Source organism: Mustela nivalis (assembly GCF_964662115.1).
Source record: "Mustela nivalis genome assembly, chromosome: 19".
Lineage (NCBI taxonomy): Eukaryota > Metazoa > Chordata > Mammalia > Carnivora > Mustelidae > Mustela > Mustela nivalis.
This window is the reverse complement of record NC_139038.1, coordinates 38,831,014-38,858,496: the sequence shown is the minus strand read 5'-3', so window position 1 is coordinate 38,858,496 and position 27,483 is coordinate 38,831,014. Positions and strand designations below refer to the sequence as shown.

The following is a 27,483-nucleotide window of genomic DNA, read 5'->3' as shown; positions in this document are numbered from 1 at the left end:
GTGCGCTCCGGCTTCCCGCGTCGGTGCGAGCGCGAGCCAGGCTACGCGCGGGCTCCGGCAGGGCTGCTCCCCGCGGGCGGCCGGTGCTGCCAGCCGCACTGGGGAGTCGCCGTCCGTAGGGGGCGAGGGCGCCCTCGGCCGTGTGCGCGGCTCTTCCGGACTCGCTGCCCTCCACGAACGACAGCCCATTGCTCCTGGGAACCACCGCGGATCCGCCGCTCCCGGGACCCCCGCTCCGCCTGCCCTGACCCGGGGGGGGCCGCTGCCACGATCCCAATGGGGACCGAGCTGGGCAGCCCTCCGCCCCGAGCACGGTGGGCCTTGGCGACCACGCGCCGCAAGCTAGGGTCCCGGGCGGGCGGCCGCCCGAGCCCGCTGCCGCACTCGCTCCCGGGACCGCTCCGAGCGTTTTGCCGGCGGCCCCGCACCCGCCGGGAGCGGAAGTCCCGCCTCCGGGCCTCTCCGAGCGCTGATTGGCCGGCCCCAGCCCGACAGGCCCGGTCTCCGCCCCACCGCGGGGAGGGCGGCTCCCGAGAGCGTAGTTCCAGGCTCCTCGCCACCCTCGCGGGGGTCTCTGCGGGAGCAGCGGCCGCAGCTTGCTAGGGGCCTTCGTCCTCCGGGACCCATCCCCGTCACCTCCTTGGCGGGATAGTGAGACACAGGCACCACCCGCTCCCGTCCGCGGGAAGGGGGCGTATGCAAACAACCCGAAATCCCAAGCTCCTGATTGGTGAGCGTGTAGGGAGAGGGGCGGGAAGCACCGGGCGAGGGGCGGGCTTAGAGGGGTCATGATCGACGTACTGGCGGACCAGTGGCTCCGGGAGGATCGGCAGCGGTGGCCAATGGCGACGGGGAGGGGGCGGGCAAGGGCCGAGCTGTTGCCGGGGGCAGAGGGCAGGGTTGCTGGTGACTCCGGGTGCCCTGCGGGGAGCGCCGGGGATGGCAGAGGTGCTGGCGGACGTGTCGGCGGACCAGCGGCTCCGGGAAGCCCGGAGGCGAGTGGCCAATGGCGACGGCGACTAGGCGAGACGGCCAGAATCTCCGCTGCAACCAAAGTTGAGTGGGGCGTGGTGGGGGCGGACAGTCGTGACGGACGGGCGTACGGGCCAATGGCCACGGGAAAGCTGCGGCGGGCGACCAATGGCGACGGCATGGAGGCGGGGCGACCGGGGGCTTAACGGTGGAGTGTGGGAAACGGCGGGGTCGGGGACGGACGGTCGTGACGGACGTGCGCACGGACCAATGGGCCTGCGCGGCCGGGGGGGCAGCCAATGGCGGCGCTCGGGCCGGGGGCGGGGCGGCGGGGCTGCGCGGAGCAGTGCGGGAAGCGGCGGGGCGGCGGCAGCGGTGCTGAGGTGAGGCTGGCGGCGGCGGCGGCGGCGGCGGCGGGGGCGCGGGGGCGAGGGGGCGGGCGGGGAGGGCGGCGCGGGCGGGGCCTGGCCCTCGCCGCCGGCCCGGGCCTCGCCGGCCGGCCCCACTCACGCGCGCCCCGGCCCCGCAGGTCGGTCCGAGGCCTCCTCCCCGCCCTGCTCCCGCGGCCGGCGCGGCGGGCATGCGGGCGCGGCCCGCGCGCGCGTGAGAGGATGGGGACGCAGGGCAGCCCGGTCAAGAGCTACGACTACCTGCTCAAGTTCCTGCTGGTGGGCGACAGCGACGTGGGCAAGGGCGAGATCCTGGAGAGCCTGCAGGACGGCGCGGCCGAGTCCCCGTACGCCTACAGCAACGGTAAGGCCGCGGCGCGGGGTCGCCGCCCTCCCTGCCGCCGGCGCGCATCTGCGGGGCGCGTGCCCCCCAGCCGGGGTCGTCCGGCGGGGGCCGGAGCCCGGGGCGGGGCGGGGGCGGGGGCGGCTGAGCTGCGAGCTCGAAGTCTGCGTGCCCGGGCCGGGTCAGCCGGGGGCCTTTACCGAGGCGAGCGGCTCCGCAGTGGACTCCGGGGTCCAGCAGCGCCGCGCCGCGTGGGCACCCGCCATCCCAGCCCCGGAGGGTGCGTGAGAGTGGGGGTGTTGCGGAGCCCGGGGAGGACGTCCCCGAGGGCCGGCGTCCAGCGGCGGCGGCTCCAGCGCGGCTGGCCGGCGTTCGGGGCAGGCAGAGTGGAGAAGCTGGGACAGGTGTGCCAGGTGTGGCCGGGGCTTCCCCGTGACCCCGTGGTGTCTGCGCGCAGACGGGGTTCCTCCGAGCCCCTGGGACGTGACTCGGGGCTCGGTGGATGGAGACGCCCACCCCTCCGTTCGCGGCATCGTTACAGCCGCAGCTAATGCAGTTTCCGCACTCAGTTCGCCACTTTACATCTTTCCCTTAAAATAACAGCTGAGGCGCGCCGGAATCAGTGTGGTCAGTACTGCTCTGTGATGGGACCTTGTCCCCCGCCACATGGAGGGAGCTTCGAGGGGGACCAGGAAATCTGTGGAGAGCATGACAGGAGCTCAGTGTTGGAGAGACCTTCATCTAACTTTACTTCTTTGGGCCTTTGTTCTCCACACCCTTTGTTACTTTGTTTCTTGGATTCTGGTCCGTCCTGTCTGACTGCTCCTGGCATCTGCAGTTGGCTAAGTTGTTGCCTATAGGCGGCTGACTGTGTGGACTGGCTTTTCCGACCCTTTCATTTTAGGGCTGGTCCAGGTTGTTGGATCACCTGCACTGGCGAGACTTCCTTCCTGCTGGAGCAGCTTTGGCCATAGGCAGCTGTGCTGGATTTGCCTGGGGCCACCTCCTAAGCCCCGAGCTCTCAGCCCCACCTTAGAGGAGACAGCAAGAGGGGGGGGGGGTAGCACACAGGATTTTTTAGGAGAGGGAGAGCCTCTGCTGCGTCCTCAACAGGCCCCTTTATCTGTTACTGCCGCCTCAGGATGCTGGGCAGTGACGGTCAGAGCTGTCTGTCCTGCCTCAGACAGTGAGTGGTTGAGCTGCTTTTCCAGTGGTGGCATCGCTTCCTGGAGCCCTCGTTCTGGGTGGCTGGTGGCATGGCTTTGGAGAAGCCTGGGAAGGCTAGACTTTGCCTGGGACAGTGGTGGTTTCCTGGAACGTTGCTGCACACTTCTGAGGATCAGGTGGTCCAGTGGGGTGCAGCGATCTCTCAGGAACACAGAGCCCCTGGAGAGATGGGGCCCACCCCCTGTGCTCTCTGTTGGGTGGTGATGTTTGCCTGTGTTCCTGTGACACGTTGACTGAGCTGGGGCCGGTAGTGAGGAAAACGTGGTGATCTGCCTGAGGCAGCGGAGCTGTCAGTGTCACAGTGAGCTGGTCCAGCGCAATGGCCATATGCCAGAGGTGGTGAGTAGAGGTGCACTCACGGGTCCCTGTCATCACCCCGGCATCGAGCAGAAAGGGCAGAGTGCCACCCTGGGTCTAGGCTCCTTGAGGTTAAGATGTGCTCGGAACGAGGGGGGCTGCGTGTGGTCGGGGTTGAGCTCGCTGACCCAGTGGCCAGGGCTCTGTACTGGGGGAAGCTGGCAGCTGTGTGAGCACTTGCTTCTGTCCCTCTGGAGGCTTCCTGAGGGATAGTCTTGAGGGCTTTGGAAGCTCTGGGGCAGCTGGTTCTCAGGATTCCCCATTGCCTGAGTTGTACATTTCTGATTCTCTTACTAAGGATGTACTTGCAGTTCTCCTTTGTCTTCATTGTGACAAGCCCTCAGCATGTTTCCAGGCATGTTTTCTGCCTGGCCCTCCAGGGTCTCACAGGAGCAGATGACCCGTGGCAGGGAAATTCCTACTTAGTGAAGGACATGTAATCGAAGTCTTCTCCTCGGGCCGGTCTGCTTACTCACCTGCGGCCCAGGCTGGTCTAGCTCATTCTTCAGACAGGTCCATGAGCACGCATTGTCTTCCCTGCTCTGCAAACACACGAATCATCGAGTGGCCTTTCCTCGGGCCAACACCGGAGCAGTGATAGCCGCTTTTGACAGTGTGCCCACACCTGGGGGAGCCTGCAGCAGGCCCTGGGGGTCTGGTAACGCTGTGCTGTGTTCACAGGTCTCTAGATCTGGAAGCCTTCCTTTCAGGAGGTTTGAGTTTTCTCTTTTCGGGATACAGGGCAGTGGTTCAGAGGAGGCCCCTGCTCTCCTGGGGAGGCAACAGGACACTTTGCACGGAGGTTCCGCCTGGGCCCTCCGTGGGGGTGTTGGGGAGTCCTGGTTGTGAAAGCTGGCAGCAAGGAGGTGCCCGTGCTTTGTGAGGAGCTGATACCCCGGAGGGCGTCCCTAGGTCAGCCGCTCTAGGGTGGTGGGCAGTGTGTCTCTGCTGGCCCCAAGGCAGCATGCTGGGTACTCCTGGATACTCCCAGGAGCCCAGGAAGCGTCCTGCTACGGTGCACAGGCCTGTTCCCACTTTTTTGGGGGTAGTGAACACTTAGGGCAATGATCTGCTGAGCACCTTGGTTCCCACAGACCTTCACGTTGAGGAGAATAAGCCGTGGTTGATAGGCCTGTGTCCCAGAAGAGTCAAGAGTGGACGTGAGTCCATTTCTCTCTATCTGCTCCTCTGGGGTCCATGTGGGTGGGAGCTGCTGAGTGTTCTCTGAGCCCTGCGTCCGGGGAGCAGGAAAGGGGGGAGGAGTGTGGTGTTTGTGACAGGTATGGACAAAGCCAGGCAAGCGTGATGTCTCTGTGAGTGTCGGGGCCTGCTGGCTGTTGGTGTTCGTAGGACCAAACAGTGCCTACCGTGCCTGCGTGGGACTGGTCCAGAGCGTGGCTTCAGCCCACTTCAGCAACCCGATGGCTGGGCCGTTGGTCACCATGTCCCCCCATGGTTTTTCATGGGACGGTTCCAGACAGTTGGAAGTTGTTTCTATCCTCAGTGCCAATCCAAAGAGAGACTGCCTCTCTAGATGCCCCACTGTGCTGTTTTCCTGAGTCAGGACGGTCTCCGGACAGTATGCCTGTGGCGTCTCATCTGCTGTCTCGTCCCCAGTGTTGGCATGAGAGGTGTGCCCCGGAGGTAATAACTGGTGTGTGTCCCAGAGGAGCGAGCAGCCTGTGTGCGGCGTCACTGTGTTGACAGAAACCTGGTGTTGGTCGCTGGGTCACTGGACAGCCCTTCATCGTCCCTTTGCTTCCTCTGTGTGTGGTTGGTGCTTGTCTTTGGACTCTGGCCATTTTTCTGGACGATTTACTGGGATTTGCCTTTCTTCTGTCAGATGCTAGGTTCCCAAAAGGGATACTTGCCTAGAGTATGATGTGAGCCCGGCAGGGTCACAGTGCTGGGCTCCCCCGGTGCTCTTGCCATCCTCTAGTCCTCTCTGTCGTCCTGTGACGGAGGTACCGTCAGTGCCGTGTTTGGCACGTGAGGAGCTGAGGCTCGGGCGAGCTGAGAGTGCGGCTGTTGTGGGCGGCATAGGGCCCGACGCCCCTTGTCTCGCCAGACACTGGCTGCCGGACCCCCTTCCCCTGGGCCTTGGCAGCTGGTCACTGAGTTCCTGGTTGCCGCTTCTCTAGAGACTCTGTCAGTCAGAGTCTGGCCACTGGGCACCTGGTGTTGATTGGCAGGGGTGACCCACTTCTCACCACAGACCCTCCCCAGTCCTGGGGCTGCCTCCTCCCTCTGCTCTGGGGCCTGGGACAGTCACTGAGGCCCATTTGTTCTCCCTCCACTGAGCTGCTCCAGCCCTCCCTGGCTCCCTCCTGGCCGCGACCAGCAGAGCAGAGCCCAGACAGCTCCCAGGGTCAGCTGCTGATCCGGGCAGCAAACCCCGAGTTTCCAGAGAATTTTCGCGAAGGCCTCAGAGTGCCACATATACACCTGTCCGTGGGGGGCTGGATTCCTAGTGCCCCATTGGCCAGGGTGTTCACCTGCTGCCTGTGTGGCGCAAAGATCGGCCTCCCCCAATCTGACCAGGAGGCAGGCGGGGAGATGCAGACTTCTGTGCCTGCTTCAGATGAAGCTCCTTAGGCTGGTTGGCTGTTGAGGAGGCATGGCCCTGCCCAAGTTGTCCTAGAGTAGGCAGTTATAGCGTCTGAAGCTTGAGCAGTCTCCATAAGCTCGGGTGGGCAGAGAACAGGGGCCTCAGTGGCTGGCACAGGGCCACGCCAAGTAGCCTCTCTGCCACGGCTTTGCTGTGTCACGGTCCCATTCACAAGAGTGTGGCTCGCTGGATGAAGTAAACAGAAGTGTGTTTCAGGAAGGAGACCCCAACAAGGACCCAAGGAAGTAGGTGGGCAGGGTGCGTCAGGTACTTCACCTCCTGCTGTATCTGACCTATCCTTGGTCTGGGGCCCATGGCCAGTGAGGAGGAGGAGGAGAAGGCAGAGGATGGAGTTGGAGCCAGGCCTAGGCAGTGGGCGGCACCTGGTGTGGGTGTCGTGGGGTCTGAGGCCACATGGCTCAGGGTATTGCCATCTCCCCTTTGGAGAAAGTCGGGTAAGGTGTCTGTGTCCAGCACCCAGGCTTGGAGCAAGGTGGCCCACGGGGCTGGGTTTGGTGCCCTGCGCACATAGGGGAAGGAGACTGGGAGTGGGAGACTGGGAAGACTGGGTGTATGGGGTCACCTTTGGATGCGGGGACATGGGCCTCTTAAGTCCTTTGGGAATGAGAGTAAATACAAGCGAGCATGAGGTATAACGAGGTTTGCTTCTCATGGTTGTGCTCCTGTAGGCCCAGTAATGACCGGCTGTCTCATATCATGCCAAGACTGCAGTGTCGAGTGCCTTGTTGACTCCGGGCATGCGTCCTCTGGAGGGTGGGGGAGGGACGGGGGCAGAGGTGGCCAGGTAAACCTGGCAGCAGCGGGTGTGGCAGGGACCCAAGGACACCAGATGAGCTTTGGCCCTTCAAGGTGCTGGGTGTTTGTGGAGCAGAGGGGTCTGGCCCTTTGGCTAGAATTTATAGGGCACTGGGATCTGTGCGGGTTGGGTGGGCACTGCTCAGACAGGCAGGGCTGCAGGATGGCGAAGAGGGAGGGAAGGTCGAGAGGGGTCTCACTAAGAAGGGGTGCGGAGGGTGTCGGAGGCTGGCATCTCGGAGCGAGAACAGAGAGCCCTGGGAGCAGGTAGGGACTGGACGGATTTTGAGAAGTGTCACAGTGCAGACATCCAGCTGCCAGATTTCTGGACAGGTGAGTCCACATGGACCCTGGAAGAGATCCCGGCTGGTGGTATACACGTCTGTGAGCCCAGGACGCCGTGTGGGTGGGGCCGAACAGAGTGCTGTGGTTCCCGGATGGGCAACGGTGCTGTGATCAAGACGGGCCTGCACTCCATCTAGTAGTTTTTGGGGTTGCGACCTGGGTCTTTGCCTGTCTGCCCCTTCCCGGGCAGCTGAGGTCAGGTGAGTGCCTAGTAAGCAGGTCTGTGAGGATGGCTAGTGGGCTAAGTGACGTTGTTCAGACTTGAAACACTGTGCACGGCCTTGAGTGGCTGCAGGGACATGGGGACCTCTCATGGGGTGGTCTGGTCATTTCTGGGTCTGATGTTGGCAGGAAGATGTCAGGAGCTGGGTCTGGTTTTCTTATGGATACGGCTTGGACAGGGAGGAGTATGTCTCTGAGCACAGGTGCCAGGTCCCGGGTCAGCTGCAGAAGCTGCGTGGTCTGAGCTGGGTATCCCGTGGGAGCCAGAGGTCCTGGGGACCGTCAGACTCGCAGCTGTCTTGGTCAGTGGGGCTGGCCATGATTTGATTTAGGTCCAGCAGTGACCAGATTCCTGGGTAAGTGAGGACACCTTGGTGGTTGTAGCCTTTTTAGGAGGATTTTCCTCATTTGAAGACAGTTGAGCACACAGAGTCCTCCAAGAGGGGGTTCTCATGAAAAGCAGACGGAAAGATGTTGAACTTGGGGTGCGTGACAGAGTAAATCTGGTGGCGCACGGCACGGAGAGTGTGCCCGGAGTGGGCAGTGCTGCAGCAGGTTTGCCGGCTGTGCTCTCCTGAGCCTTCGAGAGTCGGTAGTTGTCTTTCCTGCAGAAGGACAGGGGACACCGCTAAAAACAAGCAAGGTGCTTTTTCTTTTTTTTCCTTTTCTTTTCTTTTATAAGGATAGAAATGAAAAGTCTGAAACCCTCAAGGGTCCAGAGGAAATATGGTATATTCATATATAGAGCCTTTAAAGGTGGTGGTTTGGGAATAGTGAGTATCCAAGGGCATGAGGAGAGCTCTGATGCCTTGTTAAGCCACCAGAGTCTAACGACATCATGTATGGGTGTGTGTAAAATGAAAGAACTGGGAGCCACACGAAAACAGTAATGGTGACTATCTCTGACTTTCGGGGTTATGGGTAACTTTTGAGTGTTTGTTTTTTAATGTTAAGTGTTCTGAATTTTGCCAAGTTTTGTTCACAGAGCATGCTTGCTCTTCATGAAGGCTTCTGCCCTGCCCTGGTCTGGTCTGGTTTATTAGGAAACCCGTCCACAAACTGTCCTAGAGCTTCTCCTGAAACCCAGCGTGGAGTGTATGTAGAAAGGCATTTTGAAATTCATTAGGTAACTTCTGCTTCCTTTTCCGTCCTTCATCAGGCAGTCCCCCCTCCTCATTTCCCCAGCGACAGACGTATGTGGGCCGTGGGGGCAGCCCCAGGCCTGGAGGAAGACGGGAGCTCGTGGCGTGTCCCAGTTCCCACCATGTCTGTGTTCTCAGCGTGCTAGGGGACAGGTGTTTGCGAACACCTCCCGTCTGTGCAGAATCCCGTGGTCAGAAGACCTATTAACCTAAACTCTGCGCAGGTCGATGTCCTGCGGGCTTCCTTTTTAAAAATAAGTTTTATTGAGATATAATTTACATGCAGTGAAGTGGCCCCATCTTGAGTACAGAGTTCAGGGAGCTCTAACAGGCACGTACCTGTATGTCCATTGCCTTAATCAGGGTACGGACTGTTTCCAGTTCCCCCTGAAAGTTCTCTCGTGGCTCCTGGAAGTCCAGCCCCCAGCCCCAGCCCCCGGCCTGCTTCGGGTCCCTGTAAGGTTGCTTTTGCCTCTCCAGAACCTCCTGTAAATTGAGTCTTGAGTGCTGTTGGTTTGTGTCACTCTAGGATGGTGTGAGACTCACTCACGTGGGGCACACGCATAGCCGTCTGTCCTGTTCCTGAGAAGCATTCCCTTGCACTCCTGTACCCCTGTCAGCATGGTTCTGGTCACTTGTCATTCCCTGATTTGGGCTACTGTGAAGAATGCTGGTATGAACGTTCTTGTAGAAATCTGTACAGTTTGTTTTGTTTTGTTTTTGCTTTTACGATTTTATTTATTTGACAGAGAGAGACACAGCGAGCAAGGGAACACACGCAGGGGGAGTGGGAGAGGGAGAAGCAGGCTTCCCGCCGAGCAGGGAGCCTGATGCGGGGCTTGATCCCAGGACCCCAGGATCATGACCTGAGCCGAAGGCAGATGCTTAATGACTGAGCCACCCAGGCACCTGAAATCTGTACAGTTTTTTAAAATTTTTATTTTTGTGGAGGCCCCTGGCCGGGTCATTCTGAGGTATGTGTGACTCTTGATCTCTGGATCATGAGTTTGTGCCCCAAACTCATTGGGTGCGGACATGACTTCAATAAATAAAACTTTAAAAAGTTTAATTTGGTGGTAAATATGTTTACTGTGCTGACCGTTGATAAGCGTGTGATTTAGTGGCATGAAACCCATTGCTAATTCACAAGTGTGTGCGCACGGAGTTCGCGGGAAATTGGCCAGCTGTGCCCTGCAGTCCTCTGTCATTCTGGACGCCCACCAGCAACATATGTGCGGTCCACTTGCTTTAGGTCTCTGCCAGAGTGTGATGTTGTCAGCCTTTTTTGTTTTTTAAAAAAGATTCATTATTTGAAAGAGAGAAGGCACTAGCAGGGGGAGGGGCAGAGGGAAAGGGAGAAGCAGGCTTCCTGCTCAGTGCAGAGACTGACGTGGGGCTCTATCCCAGGACCCTGAGATCATGACCTCAGCTGAAGGCAGGTGCTTCATGGCCGACCCCTGCAGGCGCCCCTGCCTTGGGTTATTTTTAGTCAGCCCTCGCGGTGTAATTTGTGTCCAGAGCCCTGGTCCAGTTCACACTTGCAGTTCTGAGAGTTTGGACGGGCATGCACACCTGAGAAAGCATCACCACCCTCTGACCCCGTGCTCCCTGCAGACCAGCCTGTGTGCTCCCAGACCGGCAGCTGCCCATGATTCTGTTCCAGACTAGTTGGTGTTTCTCCAGTGTTCCTGGAAGTGGAGTCACACAGGCTCCGTTTTCCGTGAGACACAGTGGTGTGGTTGCGAGCTTGTCACTGCATCCTTGGTGCTGTGCGCCTTCCGTCTGTGCGGACTGCAGTGTCCTTATCTGTTCTTCTGCACAGAGACTTTTGGGATGTTTTCATGTTTGGGTTTTTTCTGAATAACGTTCCTATGAAAATTCACATACTTGTTTCTGTTGCCTGTATGTGTGCGTTTCTCAGGGACACCCTGAGGAGTGGGGCTGCCGAGTTGTAGGGTCTGTCCAGCCTTAGTAGTCACCACCGGATGGTTTATGGACTGTCCCAAGGCCAGGGCGGGAGAGTTTTGTTCCCTTTGCTCTTATGCTGTTTCTTTAGGACAGCGTTCGGTCCCAGGGCTCACTGCCTGTTGCTCTGCCACCCCCAGTGAGCGGGCTTTACTTTGTCCCCCGTCTGCTAACAGCAGATGCCCTCCCACGGCTCTCCTGCAGCCGCTCCGTGCCTGTTTCTGCTGTAAGACATCACCGTACAGCCCACGCTCTGGCGGTGGGCGCTCCTTTCTGCAGGCTCTCAGGGAGGTCTGTTTCCTTGCTCGTGGCTTTGGCGGTCCATCCCCATGCCTGTGTCTCTGCTGGCTGTGAACTAGGGCTGCCCCACATGCCCACCCACATGGTGGGTGAAGGTGGGTGAGTGAAGCCTCACTTCACCCTCCCTTTTCTCTGTCTTCAAAGCCAGGTCAGGGCCTTCTGGGCTTTGAGTCTCTCCTCTTCCGCCTCCTCTCTGACTCAGCTAGCAAAGAGTCCCCATCTTTAAGGACTGCTGATGACCTCGGGCCCGCCTGGATAACCCAGGACCCTTTCCATCTCAAGGCACATCCCCCAATCACACCTGCAAGGTCCCTTCCCCTTGCAGGATACGTTGCCACAGGTTCCAGGGATTAGAGGGAGGACATCTGCAGGGGCGGCTTGGGGCCTTATTCTGCCCAGCACACTGTCCTGGGAAGTTGTCTGTGTTGTTCTGGTTTGGGTAGATTTGGGGTGGCTGGTCAGAGGAGTGCGTGTTTGCGCTTCTGGTAGACCCCGCCGGTCTTTGTTCTTGCTTTGAATGGAGTGTTGCTGTCTGCCAGTGTTCCGGTCTTCTTACCTAACTTCCCCAGGTGATGGTCAGGGGTGGGCCTTTGGGAAGGGACCAAGTCACGAGGGTGGGGCCTCCGGAATGGGATCAGTGCCCTCGTCAGAGAGACCCAGAGAGCTCTGGCCCTTCCTGCTGTTGGTGACCCAGGACGGGGGCCTTCCCTGGACGCAGGCTCTCCTGGCGCCTTGTCTCCAGCTTCCAGGCCCTGGACCATGAGAAGTCCGTCTCTATTTTGTGTTAACCGCCCAGATGATGGCACTCTGGCACAGTGGCCCCAAGCGGACTAAGAAATTACTGCAAGATGATGGGCCTAAAGCAGCACCGCTTCCCAGCAGTTTCTGTGCGTCAGAAGCCCATCACAGCTCAGCCGGGCCCTCAGGGGTCTCGCTTGGGATGCGGTCAGGGATCAGCTAGAACAGAAAGAATCTTTTTTTTTTTTAGATTTTATTATTTATTTATATTATTTATTATTATTTATATTTATTATCTATATTATTTATTTATATTATTTATTTGAGGGATGCCTGGGTGACTCAGTCATTGGGCATCTGCCTTTGGCTCAGGTCATGGTCCCAGCATCCTGGGATCGAGCCCCGTGTCTGGCTTCCTGCTTGGCAGGGAGCCTGCTACTTCCTCTCCTGCTCCCCCGCTTCTGTTCCCTCTCTTGCTGTCTCTCTCTGTCATAAATAAATGAGATCTTTAAGGAAAGAAACCCAAAAGATTTTATTTATTTGAAAAAGAGGGAGAGTGTGCATGTGCACAGGGGTAAGGGGAGGGGCAGAGGGAGAAGCAGACTCACTGCTCAGGAAGGACCTGAGCCACAGGCAGACACTTAACCCACTGAGCTACCAGGTGACCCAACCTTTTTTTTTTGGGAAGATTTCTGTATTTGAGAGAGAGTGTGAGTGCCCATATTTTGGGGGGCAGGGGGGCAGAGTCAGAGGGAGAGAGTATCTCAGGCCAACTCCCCCTGAGCGTGGAGCTCGATCCCACGGCCCTGAGATCATGGCATGAGCCGTAATCGAGAATCTGACACTTGACCAGTTGATCCCGCAGGTGCCCCCAAGAATCCTTTTCAGGGGGCGCCTGGGTGGCTCCGTGGTTTAAGCCTCTGCCTTCAGCTCAGGTCATGGTCTCAAGGTCCTGGGATTGAGCCCCGCATCGGGAGCCTGCTTCCCCGCCCCCCTCTCCCTGGCTCTCTGCCTGCCTGTGATTTTTCTCTCTCTGTGTCAAATAAATAAAATCTTAAAAAAAAAAAAAAAAAAAAAAGAATCCTTTTCAGGCTTGTGGGGTTGTTGGCAGTACTACCGGCTCACTTCCCGGCACACAGACTCTGCGTGGGGCAGCTTGCCTCGGAGAGCCAGCAAGGGAGAGAATCTGCCTGGGGGACAGTCCAACATGACGGACCCCAGAGGGACATCTGTCCAAGGGAGCAGGTCTTCGTTCCCACCGACCTCCAGGGGAGGGCTGTACGGTGAACCCAGGGACACAAGCGCTGGGACGTGGGACCTCATGCCTACCTCGTCGCCCACGGCTGCCTCCGTCAGCGGGGACATGCGGAGTTCCCTTTCATGTCCCCAAGTATGCTGTGTGGCGTGAGGTGCGTTTCCGGGGCATAGGTGTGTGCTGCAGCCTCCCCCTTGGAGGAGGAAGCCTGAAGGCCGCATGTGTGTGTGCAGGAGGGCTGTCGGGTTGTGGGCTCATTGGGACAACTGCTGTGTCTGTCCCCCATGTTACGGGGGGCTTTTTCTGCTTCCTGGAAGACCCTGGCATTCCTCCCAGACTTGTCTATCTTTGGGACTAGTGAGAGCTTGTTCTCCCCCCCCCCCCCCCGCCCCGGTCCCCCAGGGAGGAACATTTGAGAAGCAGTGGCTGCCTCCCCTGGGCTTGGACGTCCTGTTGGATGCACACAGCAGCCTGGCTCAGACAGCCGGCTCCCACTGTCCTTCCTGGGAGGCCGATCTGGGGGTCGCCCACCCATGTGTTGCTGTTGGAGCCTGCTGTGAGCTCAGTGGGTGACCTGCCTCATGGGAGGTGTGGGAGCTGGGGTTCTGCGCTCCCTGGGGCACTCTCAGCCCCACTGGGGATCTACTCCCCTGTTGGGAGCCTCTGTGGAGGGAAGAGCCTGTGGGGAAATGGCTTTCTCTCCCTCAAACACCAGCCGGCATTCCAGTTCCAGAGGAGGACACCAGGTAGCACTTGCCGTTTCTCTCTTTCTTTTTATTTTCTCACCTCTTTCTTTCTTTTTAGAAGATTTTATTTATTTGACAGAGCATGAGGCAGGGGAGAGGGAGAGGGAGGCTCCATTCCTGAACCCCAAGATCGTGACTGGAGCAGGGCTGCGGGCCCTGCTGGCTCCGTGGGTGGAGGTGCAGCTCTCCTCCTTGTGAACTCAAGCCCCATGCTGGGTGTAAAACTTACTTTAGGAAAAAAAAAAGGCACCTGGGTGGCTCAGTGGGTCCTGGGATCGAGCCCTGAGTCTGGCTCTCAGCTCAGCGGGGAGCCTTCTTCCCCCTCTCACTCTGCCTGCTTCTCTGCCTATTTGTGATCTCTATCACGTAAATAAAATCTTAAAAAAAAAAATGAAAAGAAAAAAAAATAGAAATAGAAAAAAACCAGTCCTGCTGTGGCCTTTAATCGTGCTGTGAAGTAGCTACGTAATTACACTGCGAGTGTCTGTTTTTTCCGTAAGACGAGCCTGGCACAGAAAGGGGGTGGTGGCGGATGTCCTGTGTGGGCAGGTGACGTCCTTCCTTGCTCTCTCCCTTCAGGCAGGTCTGACAGGCGTGTGGAAAGTGCCCGCACCCAGAGGCCAGCCAGGTTGTGGTAGTGGTCTGCACTCTGAGCAGTGGAACCTTGAGCTCACAGCCTTGATTTACACACCCGGTGAGGCCGATGGGCAGACAGCTGGAGCTGCCACACTCCTCTTTGTGCGTCCTCCCTGCGAGCAGCATGTCCTTCCAGTAACTGTGGGCTTTCTTGGAGGCCGGTGGTCCTGAGTCCATGCTGACAGGGGGGTGAGCCCTGGTGAAGCCGTGAAGGAGGGAGTGGTGTGGGGAGTGTGACTCGTAGCCTGTCCATCTGCGGACTCCCGACGGGACAGCACGGCTCAGCTCCGGGTCGTCCTTGACCGGCCGGCTATGTGGCCGTGGATGCCTCCCTTCCACAGAGGGGCCGGGGGAGACGGAGGGGAGTGCCCACCCTTCCTCCTGCATGTGCCCACAGCTCTGCTCACGGGTCCTGAGGAGGTGGGTCTCTGCGAGCAGGAGGGGCATCTTGTTGGACTCCCCAAACCACCGGGAACAGGGTGACTGTCAAAAACAGGCATTTCGACAAGTTGAAACTTAAGTGACCTTTTCTGGACCAGTCCTACATCCTCCGCCTCCCGTCTGGCCCGTCTCTTCGGAGAGCATCAGTCAGCAGCTGTGACCACAGCGCCTGTTCCTGCGGCCTCCGTGGTGCCCCTGGGGCGCTGCTGGGTGTGGGGACGTGGCGTCAGGGCGCCGGCGGCGGGTGCTGTCCTCAGCCGCGTCAGGCCCTCTGGGGCCAGTGCTTTCCTGAGAGGCCGTGAGATGGAGGGCACGCTGTCCCTCCCCTCTGCACGCAGAGCTGACACGCATGTGTGCGTATGTCTGTGATGTGACACATTACATGCGTACATTACAGGGCACAGTACGTGTGTGACGTGTGTCCTGAGTCCTCTGTGCTTGGAGCCAGGGATGCTGATGAGGCGACAGACGTGTACCGAGTGCAGGTGTTCCTTGGGGAAGATTTTTTTTTCCCCCAAAATGAAGAACTCGTGGTAAAATTCGGAAGCAGCGAGACACCCGTGACGCTCAAGGTGGTGGCGCCCGCACCGTGTGTGGTGGCAGGTGGGTGACAGGCTCTCACCTGGCACAGGTAGGGTCCGGGCGCAGTGAGGGCCGCCCGTGCCTCGCGTGTACCCATACCCACCGGGTGCCGGAGCTGCCTGTGGGGCTCCAGACTGTTCCATCGGGCACAGCGGCCATGTGCACGGCCGTTCAGCTGCGGTCCCAGGCCTGTGCCTCCCTGGGCACAGGGATCCCTGGTCCGGGTGTTGCCGCAGGCCTGCCCAAAACAGCGCCTGGTGTCTGGGAGGGAGGGAGGCAGGGGTTCCTGTCCAGGGAATTGCCACTTCCCTGGGAAACCCGGTCACACCATGGAAAAGACCTTCTTAGGAACTCGTGACTCCCCCCGGAGAGAGAATATGGCTGTGCGGGATGCGGCGCTGCTGCCAAGCCGAGGCGGAGGCCTGAAGCCTGGCTGGGAGGCGCCGGCAGGAACCCTGTGCCTCCGGCCCTGCTGGGACCGCAGCCACCCAAGCGGGGACGCCGGAGGTCTGCTCCCTGGGAGGAGCGGGTGTGGTGGAGGCCCCCGCCGGCCCTGCCGCAGGTGCTCAGGTCGTGTCCGGAGCTGCCCAGAGGCAGCAGCTGGTTCTTGCAGGGACAGCCCCCAGTCCAAGGCGACGAGCCTCCGCAGACCCTGAGGTGCCCAGCCGCTCTGTCGTGAGCCCCTCTTGAGCAGAGTCACCAGAACCGCGGCCGCTCCTGGGGGCCTCTGAGGGGTGGTGGGCATCCTAGCGCCACCACGGTCTGAGAACCTTAACGGTGGGTCATTAGTGTTGCCCGGGAGGCAGAGGCACACATGGTCCAAGAACTAGGGACGGGGCATCGTTGGGAAGAAGCGTTCAAAGGGCCGAAGAGCCTCTGGGAGCCAGCTTGGAAGGAGCCCTGGAGGGGAGCCGGGCAGGCGAGGCTGGCTCCCGGGGCCCGGAGGGAGGCGCCGAGCAGGAAGAACCAGCTGCCGGCTAGGTGTGTGCCGCATCAGCTGAGCTGGTGGAGGGGAGAGCTGGAGTCGCTGAAAGCGACGGGGAGAAGACCCCCAGACCCTGGGCCCGTGCCGGGCTCCAGTAGGTGTCGGAGAAATAGCGGGCGCGGAGGAAGACTCAGGAATCAGCAGAGCCACTGCTGGCCCGGGGCTGGGGTCGGCTGCCGCGGCGGCCCACCGGCCTCCAGGTGCCCTGTTCCTGTCCAGAGAGTGTGGGGACCTGAGACTGGGTCACCTGGGTGGCCCGCACCCTGCGTGTCCGCTGCTGCCATCAGCTTGGGCATCGGGTCCGCGGGAGGCCTGGTCAGCCCCATGAGCCTACCCCCCCCCCCCCCGGGTGATCCGTGTTCCGCACAGGTTTTCAGAGAGGCGCTCAGTGCTACGGACGGGTGGGGTGATGCGGGGGGATGTGACAGCAGTTCTGCAGCAGCAGACTCGAGACTGGGACTCGTTGGCACCGGTGAAGCAGGGACGTTGGGTCGGCCCCCGTCCTTCCTGAGGGCATGGCCTCTCTTTGGACCTGTTGGTCTGTGTGTTCAAAGACTTTATAAAGTGCCCTGTACCTTTTCGTGCGGACCTGGGGAGGGGCAGGGTGGGCATGAAGGTATCTGACATTTTGGTGCCCTCGTGAACCTGTCCGCCTGGGGCTCTCCGCCCTGTCAGGGCTCTCGGCCTGTGGCTGGGCCCTGTTGTCCGCTCTCCTCAGTCCCCTCGCACGGGCTGCTCAGCCTTCTGTGGGGGCCGCTCCTGGCAGGGCTGGGGGGCACGGCGCCCTGCCACCTCCGAGGGTAGGGGGGTCCAATCTGCAGACACCGAGGCGAGCTCCTCGCCATCTGAAATTAGGGAAAATGTGAGGTGGAAGCTCAGGGTTTTGCCTCTGGTTTTTGTGTCTAGGATGGCCACAGAATGTAGGGGAGGCCTTGTGGGGCCATGGAAGATTTTCCCTCTTTGGGGGTTTTGCACAGCTCCAAATAGTGCTCAGTGAGTTCCTGCTGCTGTGGGACCACGACCACTGACCATCCACAGGGCTTTTCCATCTTCCCAAACCGAAGCTCGTGCCTAGGATTCGCTGACGTCCCACCCACTCCCGCCCCGGGGACCTCCGCTGACCATGGCAGAGGGGATCTGACTGTGGGAGGGGCCTGGAGAAGGGGAAGCCCAGCGAGTTTGTCTCCCTGCGACAGGCTTGTCTGACCACTGTCCTTGAGGGTGCCCCCACCCCCTGTGGAGCCTGCGCTGGCGGGTCCGCCCGTTCAGGCTGATAGTCCAGTGCACGGACAGACCCCACTGACCCTTGGTCTGCTGATGCACACGCAAGCTGTTCCCACCTTTCAGTGGTTGTGAGCAGTGCCGCGGGCAGTGCGGGTGTGGAACTGCAGCTCTGTGCCCGAGCAACCTGGGGCCACCAGGCCATTTTCCATTTGGCCGCCCCCTTCCCCACCCCCTTGCCAGCACCTGTGATTTTCTGTTTGTTTTTCTTACAATAACTAAACGGTGCTCGGTGGCATCTCACTGTGGCAGTCCCAGTAGGAGTGGGGTTGAGCACCTTTCCATGTGCGAATTGGCCGCGTGTGTATCCTCTTTGGAGAAATATCTGTTCAGGTCTTTTACCCATTTTTTAATTGGGTGGTTTTTGTTGTTGAGTTGTGGCATTTCTTTCTGGGTTACGGATAGCAGTCCTTTATCGGATACGTTTTCTCCCGCTCTGTTGGTTCCGTTCTCACGCCATCCGTGTCCTCTCGTGCATGGGAGTCTGGTTTTCACGCGCAGCTGGCTGTTGGCAGAAGGACAGCGAGGGGGTGCTGGGGGCACACGGTGCGTGTGTGAACGACACCTGCATGAAAATGCCCATTTCGGGGGCGCCTGGCTGGTTCGGTCAGGGGAGTGCATGACTGTGGATCTCAGGGCTGACTGTGGGACGGAGCCCTGCAGCAGGCTCTTTGCTCGGCAGGCGTCTGCGTCTCCCTTTCCCTGCGCTGCTGCCCCTGAGTGTGCTCCGGCTCTCAAATACATGCAGACATACGTAACAGTTTTTAAGAAACACACAAAAAACCATGGGTACCTGGATGGCCCCATCAGGTGAGTGTCTGACTCTTGGTTCCTGCTCAGGTTCTGATCTCAGGGTCATGAGATAGAGCCCCGCGTTGGGCTCCGTGTCAAGGCAGAGCCTGCTGGGGATTCTGTCTCCCTCTGCCTGTTCCGCCCTCTGCTGACACTCTCACTCTCTCAAATACATAAAATCTTAAAATAAAAAAGAAACCTAAAACAAAAGCCCATTCTCAAGCCCTCCTGGGCAAGTGTTACAAAAAGCCGGAAAGCTGATAATCTTCTCCAAGGCTTAGCAGTAGGGGAGGGAAGACACAGCTTGTGGGAAGTCTCTGGGTGGCCCACAGACCGCTTGAAGATGTTGCATGTCAGCAAAGCGTCCCTACTCCTACCATCTTGTGGACTGACTTCGTCCCACAAAGGAGTAAAAAAATAAAACCTGGAGCTAGGGCAGGAGTGGCTTCTGCAGAGAGCGCTCCTGAGATGGCATTTAGAGATTACTTGGCCCTTCCTCGTGCTCCCGGCATGCTCCAGTCGTCTGGGCCCAGGGGCTGTGGTGAACCCAAGAACCCAAACACGCTGAACCTCTGGGAGGTTGGTGTCAGGACCTGCACGAAGTAGGTCAGTACGGAGATGAGCCTCCCTCCCTCTGCACCACGTCTGTCAGCACCCAGCATAGGCTCTTGGGGCCACACCGGGGTGGCCCGCTTGGGTTGCTGGGCTGAAGCCACAGGAAGGGTCGGGGTGGAAGGTGGACATGGCCCTCAGCCCTCGGCCCTGGACAGGCTCATGAGCCTGTCCCCACGCATTGCCTGCAGCTGCCTTCTGCTTCCTTCCAGGAATAGACTATAAGACGACCACCATCCTGCTGGACGGACGGCGGGTGAAGCTGGAGCTCTGGTGAGTCAGGCCCTGTGGGGTGAGGTGTCAGGGCAGGGACCACAGTGTCCCAGGGTCCCTGCATGATGCCCAGGGCGAGTCAGGAGTCCTGTTGACGGGAGCAGCCGTTTGCACAGACCCTGGTTCCCCGTGGAACGGACTCTGAAGAAAACCAGGAGAAACCAGGAGTCTGGGCTGCATGGTCTGACTCTGGCCCATAAACGTCATCTCCTCCATGACCACGGCCCTCGACCCTTGCCCTTCACTGGGCTCCAGAGCAAGCGCTTTCCGGAACCTCAGCGGAAGGTGGGAATTCTCACAGGGTAGGGTTGCCCAGCCCCACAGGGCAAGGTTCCAAGGCCCACAGACCCATGGAGGTCCACCAGGGTGCGCTGTGGACAGGCTGGGGGGGGCGGGTGTCTCGCAGGGGGGACACCAGGCATGCTGGGGTCCCACGGGCCGCATCCCCCAACCCCTCTGTGTTTCAGGGACACTTCTGGCCAAGGCAGGTTCTGTACCATCTTCAGGTCCTACTCGAGGGGCGCACAGGTAAGCCTAGTGATTGTGTGGTGCCATGACCTGGGGTGACCCCTGCAGCTGTGCTGTCAGACCCCACTGGAAGTCTAAGCTTGGGTACCCTGTGTGGCCATCAGCTCCTGTGGCTCCTGCTGCAGGAGGCACCAGAGAATGGGTGCCAAGACTCTCGGACATACCGGACATTCCTGGTTCCCTGGGAAGAAGAGGTGACTTCTCTGCGTCCCGGGACTGGGATATGCCGATGGAGGGGCTGCCAGGTGGCTCCAGGGCAGGCCGGCCTGGATGGCGGACGAGGATGGCAGGGCTTGAGTCTTGGAGCTGCCATGGAAGGGGCTGCCGCAGGTCCTCAGCGGGGCAGGGCTGGGCAGTGTGCACAGGCATGGACACCCCCCTTTCTGTGTCCTCTGGGCTCCCCACAACATGCTCGCATGCCGGCTGGATGTGTGTGGTTCGAGGCTGGGAGGAGAAAGGAAGGTGGCGCTCACTGCCGCGTCCTTTTTGAGTGGTGTGGACGCAGGAGCAGTCTAGTTTGTGCCGCAGGGCAGGCTGTGACCCACCCCCGCCCAGAGTTTGGAATTGCCAAGGAGACCCCTGACGTCAGACCTGCTGTTCACAGCAGACTGGGGCCCCTGGCTGTGTGGGGTGTGGGCTGCAGGGGGCTGCCTGGTACCCCGCACACACTCTAGCTGGGGCTGGAGGGGAGCCCCATGGGGATCTGTTTTGCTTTGTGAGCAGTGATTAATGTCCAGCACGCCCCCCTCCCCCCCGCCCATGCCACTCTTTCTGCTCTGTGGGACCTGGGAAGCCAGAGGGACACTTGGTCCGTGATAGAGTCAGCCTGAGACTGAGTAGGTGTTGACAGGAGCAGACGACCCATCCCTTTCTCCTGGGGGAGTCTCTCCAGCATGCAGAGCAGGTGGAAGAGCCCCAGGCTGGGCTTGCGGGCTCCTGTCCTGGGAGCTGGCACAGAAGTGTGAGCCGTACCGCTGGCTTGGTGATGTCCAAAGTCTCCTCCGCCAGTGTCGGGGGCGCCCTGCAGGGCAGGTGTGTCACTGGCGGTTCCTCTGGGGGCAGCCGCTTCTCTGTGACGGAACACAGTAGGACCTCGGGGTGAGGGGTGCAGCTTGGGGCGCCTGTCAGTGCCCAGTGGCACTGGGGCTAAGGTAAAGTAGCAGGCACAGCCCTTCAGGCGAGTGTGGGGAGAGCTGAGGCACACAGAAGCACAGTGCCTGGGCCCCTCTTCCTTAAGGAGGGGACAGCACTTGTGATTTTATACATGTGAGACAAGACGTGAACGGTGGCGGTCCTTGTCATGCACCTGCCGCTTCTGGGAGCTCAGCTGTGTGCTCCTCTCGCTTTTGAATATTTGTTGGTTTTACTGCAATAAACACATTACTTTTGTCATCGGAAGGAAAGTGAAGAGCTGGGGCTGGCCCCTCAGGTGTGGTACTGCGCCCCTGGCCTCAGCCGAGGGTCAGCCTGGGGCTGACCACAGACACGCACTTCTGAGTGCTGCGGGAGGAAGCAGGAGCCAGCCGGCACGGTTGCCAGATCATGCGTTACCACATCTGTTCTCTCTAGAGCGTCAGCCTGAGTCCTGCTTTGGCTCTGCTGGTTCTAGGGGTTCTCATGGTTCTGGGGCCGGTTCTCATGGCAGATCTCTGGCCCCGGGGTGGGTGGTGGCCGTGAGCACCTGTTGTACTCCCGTCCCACCAAGTTCTGGCAGTGAACAGGTGCAGGGGCCTGCAGGGGGCCCCTACCTGGGTGTGCAATGGACGGTACCAAGAGAGCTGGGGCCTCTCCTTTGCTTCCTGCCACTCTCCTACCCTCACTGAAGACCAGAGAGAGGCCTTGCAGGTCCCCGAGGGCCCTGGTCCCAGAAGCCCCTGGCCAGCTCCTGGCTGCTGTCACCTGCCCTGCAACAGGGCTATCTTGGGGCCCTTGCCATGGGTGCTTTCTTCCGTGGCCCATGTTTGCTGTTGCTGGGGTCTGAGGTGGCCACTCACGGCCCTGGGAGGCTGGCACTGCCCACTGGGGTCCCCTGGGCTCAGTGCTAGGAGGGAGCTGGGGCTGGGGGAGGTTCTGTTTCAGGGAAGCTTTGGGCTGAGCACGGCTAGGCACTGGTCTGGTTGGAGAAGGTTTAGTTCATTTCCATGAAAAGGGCTTTTCTGTGGAAAATGGTCCAGGGCTCACAGGTACTGTGAACGGAGTGCTGCTGGGGGCACAGGCTTGCCACCTGTCCCTGCCCAGGTAGGTTGGCACGTGCTGTTTGATAGCTGCTCCCATGGTCAGTGCTTCTTGTGGGGTGTAGGTAGAGGCTGTCCCTCACGGCCGCTCCCTGGGAGCTGGACCAGACAAAGTGTTACACGTGCATGCAGTTACATTCCCGGAGATGCCTTCTGCACCTGGGCTGGGGTGCCACTGGCACAGGCATGTTCATTTGTCCAGACTCACCAGACTGTTCATACTCAAATCCATTCCTCCTCTGAGGGACGGCTGTGGCTCAGAAGGAATGACCTGGGGGTGCCTGGAGGGCTCAGTCAGTTTTGTGTCGGACTCTTGGTTTCAGCTCAGGTCAAGAGCTCAGGGTCATGAGATCAAGCCCCACATTGGGCTCCACACTCAGTGGGGAGTCTGCTGGAGGTTCTCTCCCTCTGCCCCCTGACACACACGCGTGTGCTCTCCTAAGTCAGTAGAAATAACCTGCATAGAATAAGGACACCAACCCTTGGGCCCACAGTCCCACTTGTAGGGATTTTACCGACCAGGGCCTGGGGGCTCTTTTCATGGGAGAAATGACCTGAGCACCAGCAGTGGTCCTGCTGCATGAGCCTGGCATGGGGTGCTGGCTGCTGCGGGGCAGGGGCACCGGGTGGGGGTGGGGCAGGGTGCACTGGGACCCTGTCTGTGTCAGGAATGAGACGGGAACTGGTCATTCCTGGACAGGTGGGGAGGAATTCTGTTGATGTCCTGGGGTACCCGCTCACTTAGAAAGTCTGGGCACGTGTGAGTTTCACTGATGACAAGGACAGAACCTAGTGGCAGTTTACTTTCCCCTCCTCCCTCCGGCCACATGGCCAGCACTGGAACCCCGCGGGGTATCCTGGTCACCGGGAACCTTGCCTGTGCCTGGCCCCATCTGTCCTTCCCTGCCGCATCCATGATCCTTTTTGGTCCCTGCTGCCTACAGTGTGACCCGCTGTGTGTCCTTCCTCCCAGTGACGGGTGTGCATGGGTATCTCTTCTGTCAGACCCCAAGCTGTCAGACTCGGGCCGCCCCAGAAGAGGGTGGTTGTTGAAGGTTGGTGCCAGCTGGGAGGGGCAGCCAGGGGTTCTCCCGCGGCCGAGGGGTATGGCAGACGCCTGGGCCCGAGGGAGGAGCTTCTGTCCGCTTGTGGGAACCTTTCAGCCTCACACAGGGGAGCAGGAGCCAGAAGAGACACTGCCCGGCCTTCCAGCGTGTGGTTGTGCACAGAAGCTTTCCTCCGTGCGTCGTCGTGTGTTGGTGTCTCTTGGTCTGCGGGGGGTCATCGCTGTGCCGTGTCCGTAGCTTGACTTCCTTTGCAGTCCTGGACGTGGAGGCACAGTCCTTTTTTTTTTTTTTTTTTAATTTAAATATTTATTTATTTGACAGATGGCAAGAGAGGGAACACAAGCAGGGGGAGTGGAAGAGGGAGAGACAGGCTCCTGTTGACCAGGGAGCCCGACTCGGGCTCGATCCCGGGATTCTGGGATCATGACCCGAGCCAAAGGCAGAGGCTTTAACCCACTGAGTCACCCAGGTGGCCCAGGGAGGCACAGTTCTGATGGGAACCTCCTTGGTTATTTCTAGAAGGGCTGTTCCAGATTGGAGGGCCAGTGGCGTGCCCTCACTGCACTCAAGCTGGAGACTTTGTTCCCTGCGCCCCAGACGGCAGGGTTCACACCCAGCTGCTCTCGGGACCTGTCCAGTCTGACTCCAGTGCCCCCCAAATTTGTGTCTTAGCCCTTGACTTCATGTGGGTTGTGGCCGTCTGCCCTGAAGGCTCTCCCTCCCCAGCGAATGTCCCTCCCCATTCGTCCCTCCCTGGTGGGCAGGTGGCTGTGTGCTGCCCTGCTTGAGGCTTTCCAGCCGGAGAGTGGGATTTTGACCTCTGTGCTTACAAGACCTCAGAGCTATACTTGTCTTCCAGAACTGGGAGGACAGATTTGAGAGGAAAGGCTCATTTGAGGTGGAGGGTGCTCTGTTTCTTTGATCTCAGCGGCACTGTCGTGTGTGTGATGGGGGCCCAGGCTGAACAGAGCCTTGCTGGGGCGTGACGGGGTGGGTCCGGGGCCTGCTTGGTCATGGCGCCCCAGGGGCAGAGATAGGCAGGGGCCCGCAGCTGCCCTCGCTCAGTGCTGTTGCCGTTCCAAGGCTTGTGATAGGTCTCTGAGACATCTAGGGCAGGGATGCCGGGCGAGCCGTGCAGGTGCACATAGCCCAGACCTGAGCTCCAGCTGATGGGCCTCTGAGGGATGTGATAGGACAACCCCCGTAGCAGATCACCAGCTCAGCGCCCAGGTCCCCAGCCAGAGCCGGCACACAGTGGGAAGGCGTGTTGGGGACCCAGCTGCCGTCTGTCTGCTGCACCTGTAGACCTGCGTGGACTGCCTGTCCCACTCAAGGTTGATGATAATCACAGGTTGATGCTTACAGTGTGTTTGGAACAGAAAAGTTGAAAAAAATGCATTTTGTCCTAGCCAAGTGCCCAAGATGGCGGGGGGGGGGCAGCACTGAGCCCCAGGGCTCTGCTTTGCCATGGCCCTACATGCAGGCTGTCTGTGCCCACAGCCTGGCCTCAGTGAGGAGAAGGGTGCAGAGCTGGTACCAGCTGTGCCTCGGAAATGTCGGGGGATCTCATGGCAAGATTTACCACAAGTGACCCACATGGTCGGCTTGAAAGCTGGTGGCTGGAACCAAGTATCTCCTGTGCTGGGAGGGAGCAGCGCTTGGCTGCACCGGACCACGCTGTGCCCGGAGCAGGACCTCTTCCATCCAGGCACCGCCTGGCCTCTTGACGCCTGCATCTCCCTTGCAGGGTATCCTCCTGGTGTATGACATCACCAACCGCTGGTCCTTTGATGGCATAGACCGGTGGATCAAGGAGATCGATGAGGTAGGTGTGAGCCCGCACAGAGCCCTTCAGGGTCGCCCTTCCCAGGTATACACGCTACCCTCCCCAGCAGGAAGCCTGGAGGGCCCAGCTTTGGCACTGGATGGCCAAAGAACGGACAGTGAGGGTCCTGCCCACTTTGGGGCCTGGGAGACAGTGCCAAGAGGGGGTGTCCTGTGTCGTGCCTCTGCTGAGTCTCGTGTCCCCCCCAAGCATGCACCTGGGGTTCCCCGGATCCTGGTTGGGAACCGGCTGCACCTGGCCTTCAAGCGGCAAGTCCCAACAGAGCAGGCACGTGCCTACGCAGAGAAGAATGGCATGACTTTCTTTGAGGTCAGCCCACTGTGCAATTTCAATGTCATCGAATCCTTCACCGAGCTGTCCCGCATCGTGCTGATGAGGCACGGCATGGAGAAGATCTGGAGGCCCAACCGAGGTAAGGGGCTGTCCGGGCTGTGGGCCAGAACGTGGAAACAGACGGGACCTCCAGCTGCCCGCTCAGGGTCCCGCCTCCTGGGTCGCAGGGGAGGCCGGGTCTCCTCCGCGGCTCTCCCAGTGCCTGGGCGGCTGAGCCAGCTCTGTGTGGGGTCCTGGTGTTCCAGGAGGGGACCGTGCAGGATGCCCTGTCTGCACCTGGGGCTTGGGAGGCCGGGCCGTGGGCCTTGTCCCAGAGTGAAAGAGTGTCTCTGGAGCCTGCCCCCTAGAGCCGACCCCAAAATTCGTGGCGGTGTGCTTCCCTGTCCCTCAGCCTGAGCCCCGTCCCACCTGAGCTGCCGGAAGGGCCAGGGTGGTCAGCAGCCTCCGTCTCCTGCCAGGGCACTGGTGACTGGGGTGGCGTGCTGGGCGTCCAGGGTGCAGGGCAAGGGAACCCCGAGGGCTTGGCATACCTCCGCGGTCCCTGCCATCTGACCTCCCTTCTCCCCACTGCGGTCTGACCCCCGCGTGCAGTGTTCAGCCTGCAGGACCTCTGCTGTCGGGCCATTGTGTCCTGCACCCCCGTGCACCTCATCGACAAGCTCCCGCTGCCGGTCACCATCAAGAGCCACCTCAAGTCCTTCTCCATGGCCAATGGCATGAATGCCGTCATGATGCACGGCCGCTCCTACTCGCTGGCCAGCGGGGCGGGGGGCAGCAGCAAGGGCAACAGCCTCAAGAGGTCCAAGTCCATCCGCCCCCCCCAGAGCCCGCCCCAGAACTGCTCCAGGAGCAACTGCAAGATCTCGTAGCGGGCAGGCTGGGCGCCCGCCGTCCGGTGCGCTCTGCGAGGGCTTGCGCTTGGGGAATGCGTCTGGCCGGGCGCCAGGCCGGGCGCCATGTCAGGGAGGGCTGTGGCCACGCCGCCTCCCAGGGAGCGTGGGGGTGCACAGCGCAGCCGGTGGTGACAGCCAGACAGGTTCCATGGGGCCCCATGGTGCGGTATGGCTGGGAGGCATCCCGGGGGCGGCCCGGCCCGGCCCCAGCCTCCAGGGGGCTGCCTGAGGACCCGGGAGCCCGGCGCCCTTCCTTATTTATACGGAAGATGTTCGCCTTTTGTACATTTGTAACGCGCAGGCAGGGCGGCCCCCATGCGACTGCATGGGGAGCCCTCTTGGCGGCGGGGTCGGGGCAGGCTTCGGGACATGGAGAGGGAGGGGGTTTGAGGCAGAGGTCAAGAGGAGGCCTGGTCAGGGCTCCAACCTTGGAATTAACAGACACTTCACGCGGGGGGTGTGTGGGGTGGGGGCACGGAGGGGGGGCACGTGGAAGCCTCCGCCAGCCTTTGAGAGCATGGGGGCCGGGGCGCGGCCCGGCATGGCTGGTGGCGGCTCAGGCCTCAGCGGTTGGCTGGGTGTGGCAGCAGCTTCCTGGGCTCCCACCGGCCCCCCCTAGACACCGTCCTGTGCGTTGTGGATGGACTCAGGGCGGGGTGAGGGCTTGGTTTCTCAGTGGGACTGTTGGTATTTCTCAGAGGAGGTGGGTGGGGCTCTGCACCCCCCCTTCCTGTGACACTCCTGTCCCTTGGAGGAGAAGACGCAGAAGACAGTGGGGCTTCAGGGTGCTGTGCTCGTGTTTGCCAGCCCTCCTGCTCGTCCCCCGGGCACCCGGACTCTGCTCCCGCCAGCTGCCCTCGGCCAGCCTTGGGTGTGAGCCCACAACTGCTTCTCGTCTGGTGTCGCCCATCACTAAAACCTGTCTGACACATCTCTTCGTGACGCTGCCGGGACTGATCCTGCAGTGGACCCCGAGCTGCTCCTGGAGTCCCCACCAGCCAGCCCTGAGCAGGAGGCCTGGCTCCCTCCTGCTGCCCCCTTGGTGACATAGCCCCCGGTCACACTGGTGCTCAGCTCTACCTCGTCCTCACGGCCCAGCCCTGGGCTCTGGGTCTCTTCTGTGCTGCGTGTCCAGGAGGCAGGATGCAGGCCGCAGCCTGTGCGCTGGGGGTCCCCAATGAGGCCTGGCTTTAGCAGGGTCAGGCAGGGGAGGCCACACCTATTCTGTCTCACCTGTGTGGGGGGCACCCCTTTCTTTGGACTTTGAACCCAGTCACACAGACTTTGTTTTGAGGACGTGGACAGTCCTTTGTTCACTTTATCAACACTACCCTTCGCTGCTGTCTGACACACCATTCTTGGGCTCGTTTTGGACGGTTTTCCTTTCTTTGTACAGTAAACGTAATTCAGCTCGGCCTGCAGGTTGCGTTTCCTGTCCGTGAGAGCCCCTGGATTTAACTGGCCAAGTGGCAGGTGGAGGTGACGTGGGGACCCCTGCCTCCAGGGCCCGGCCTCACTGGCTGCTCCCGGTCTGGGCTGTGTGGGCGAGCCCGGG

At 60.2% G+C, this 27,483-nt stretch overlaps 1 protein-coding gene across 3 annotated transcripts; it reads left to right on the top strand.

The window, feature by feature from the left end:
- Positions 1 to 622: 622 nt before the first annotated feature.
- RAB40C (RAB40C, member RAS oncogene family) lies at positions 623 to 27,343 on the top strand. 3 transcript variants are annotated; one of them, XM_082713724.1, is made up of 7 exons: positions 623 to 730; positions 1,502 to 1,725; positions 18,967 to 19,027; positions 19,495 to 19,555; positions 24,604 to 24,681; positions 24,892 to 25,114; positions 25,627 to 27,343. In XM_082713724.1, exons 2-7 carry the CDS (start codon positions 1,584 to 1,586, stop codon positions 25,902 to 25,904), a joined length of 843 nt encoding a protein of 280 aa, XP_082569850.1. In that variant the 5' UTR covers positions 623 to 730; positions 1,502 to 1,583; the 3' UTR covers positions 25,905 to 27,343. The 3 variants fall into 3 exon arrangements, with proteins under 3 accessions (XP_082569850.1, XP_082569849.1, XP_082569848.1); XM_082713723.1 differs by lacking the exon at positions 623 to 730 and adding an exon at positions 863 to 1,055; XM_082713722.1 differs by lacking the exon at positions 623 to 730 and adding an exon at positions 1,079 to 1,355.
- The last annotated feature ends 140 nt before the right edge of the window (positions 27,344 to 27,483 follow it).

Coding starts and splice junctions, on each gene's coding strand:
- RAB40C (XM_082713722.1), top strand. CDS start 1,141: ATGGCGACGGCATGGAGGCGGGGCGACCGGGGGCTTAACGGTGGAGTG. Junction 1,356..1,501: donor GCGGCGGCAGCGGTGCTGAG/GTGAGGCTGGCG, acceptor CCGGCCCCGCAG/GTCGGTCCGAGGCCTCCTCC. Junction 1,726..18,966: donor CCCGTACGCCTACAGCAACG/GTAAGGCCGCGG, acceptor GCTTCCTTCCAG/GAATAGACTATAAGACGACC.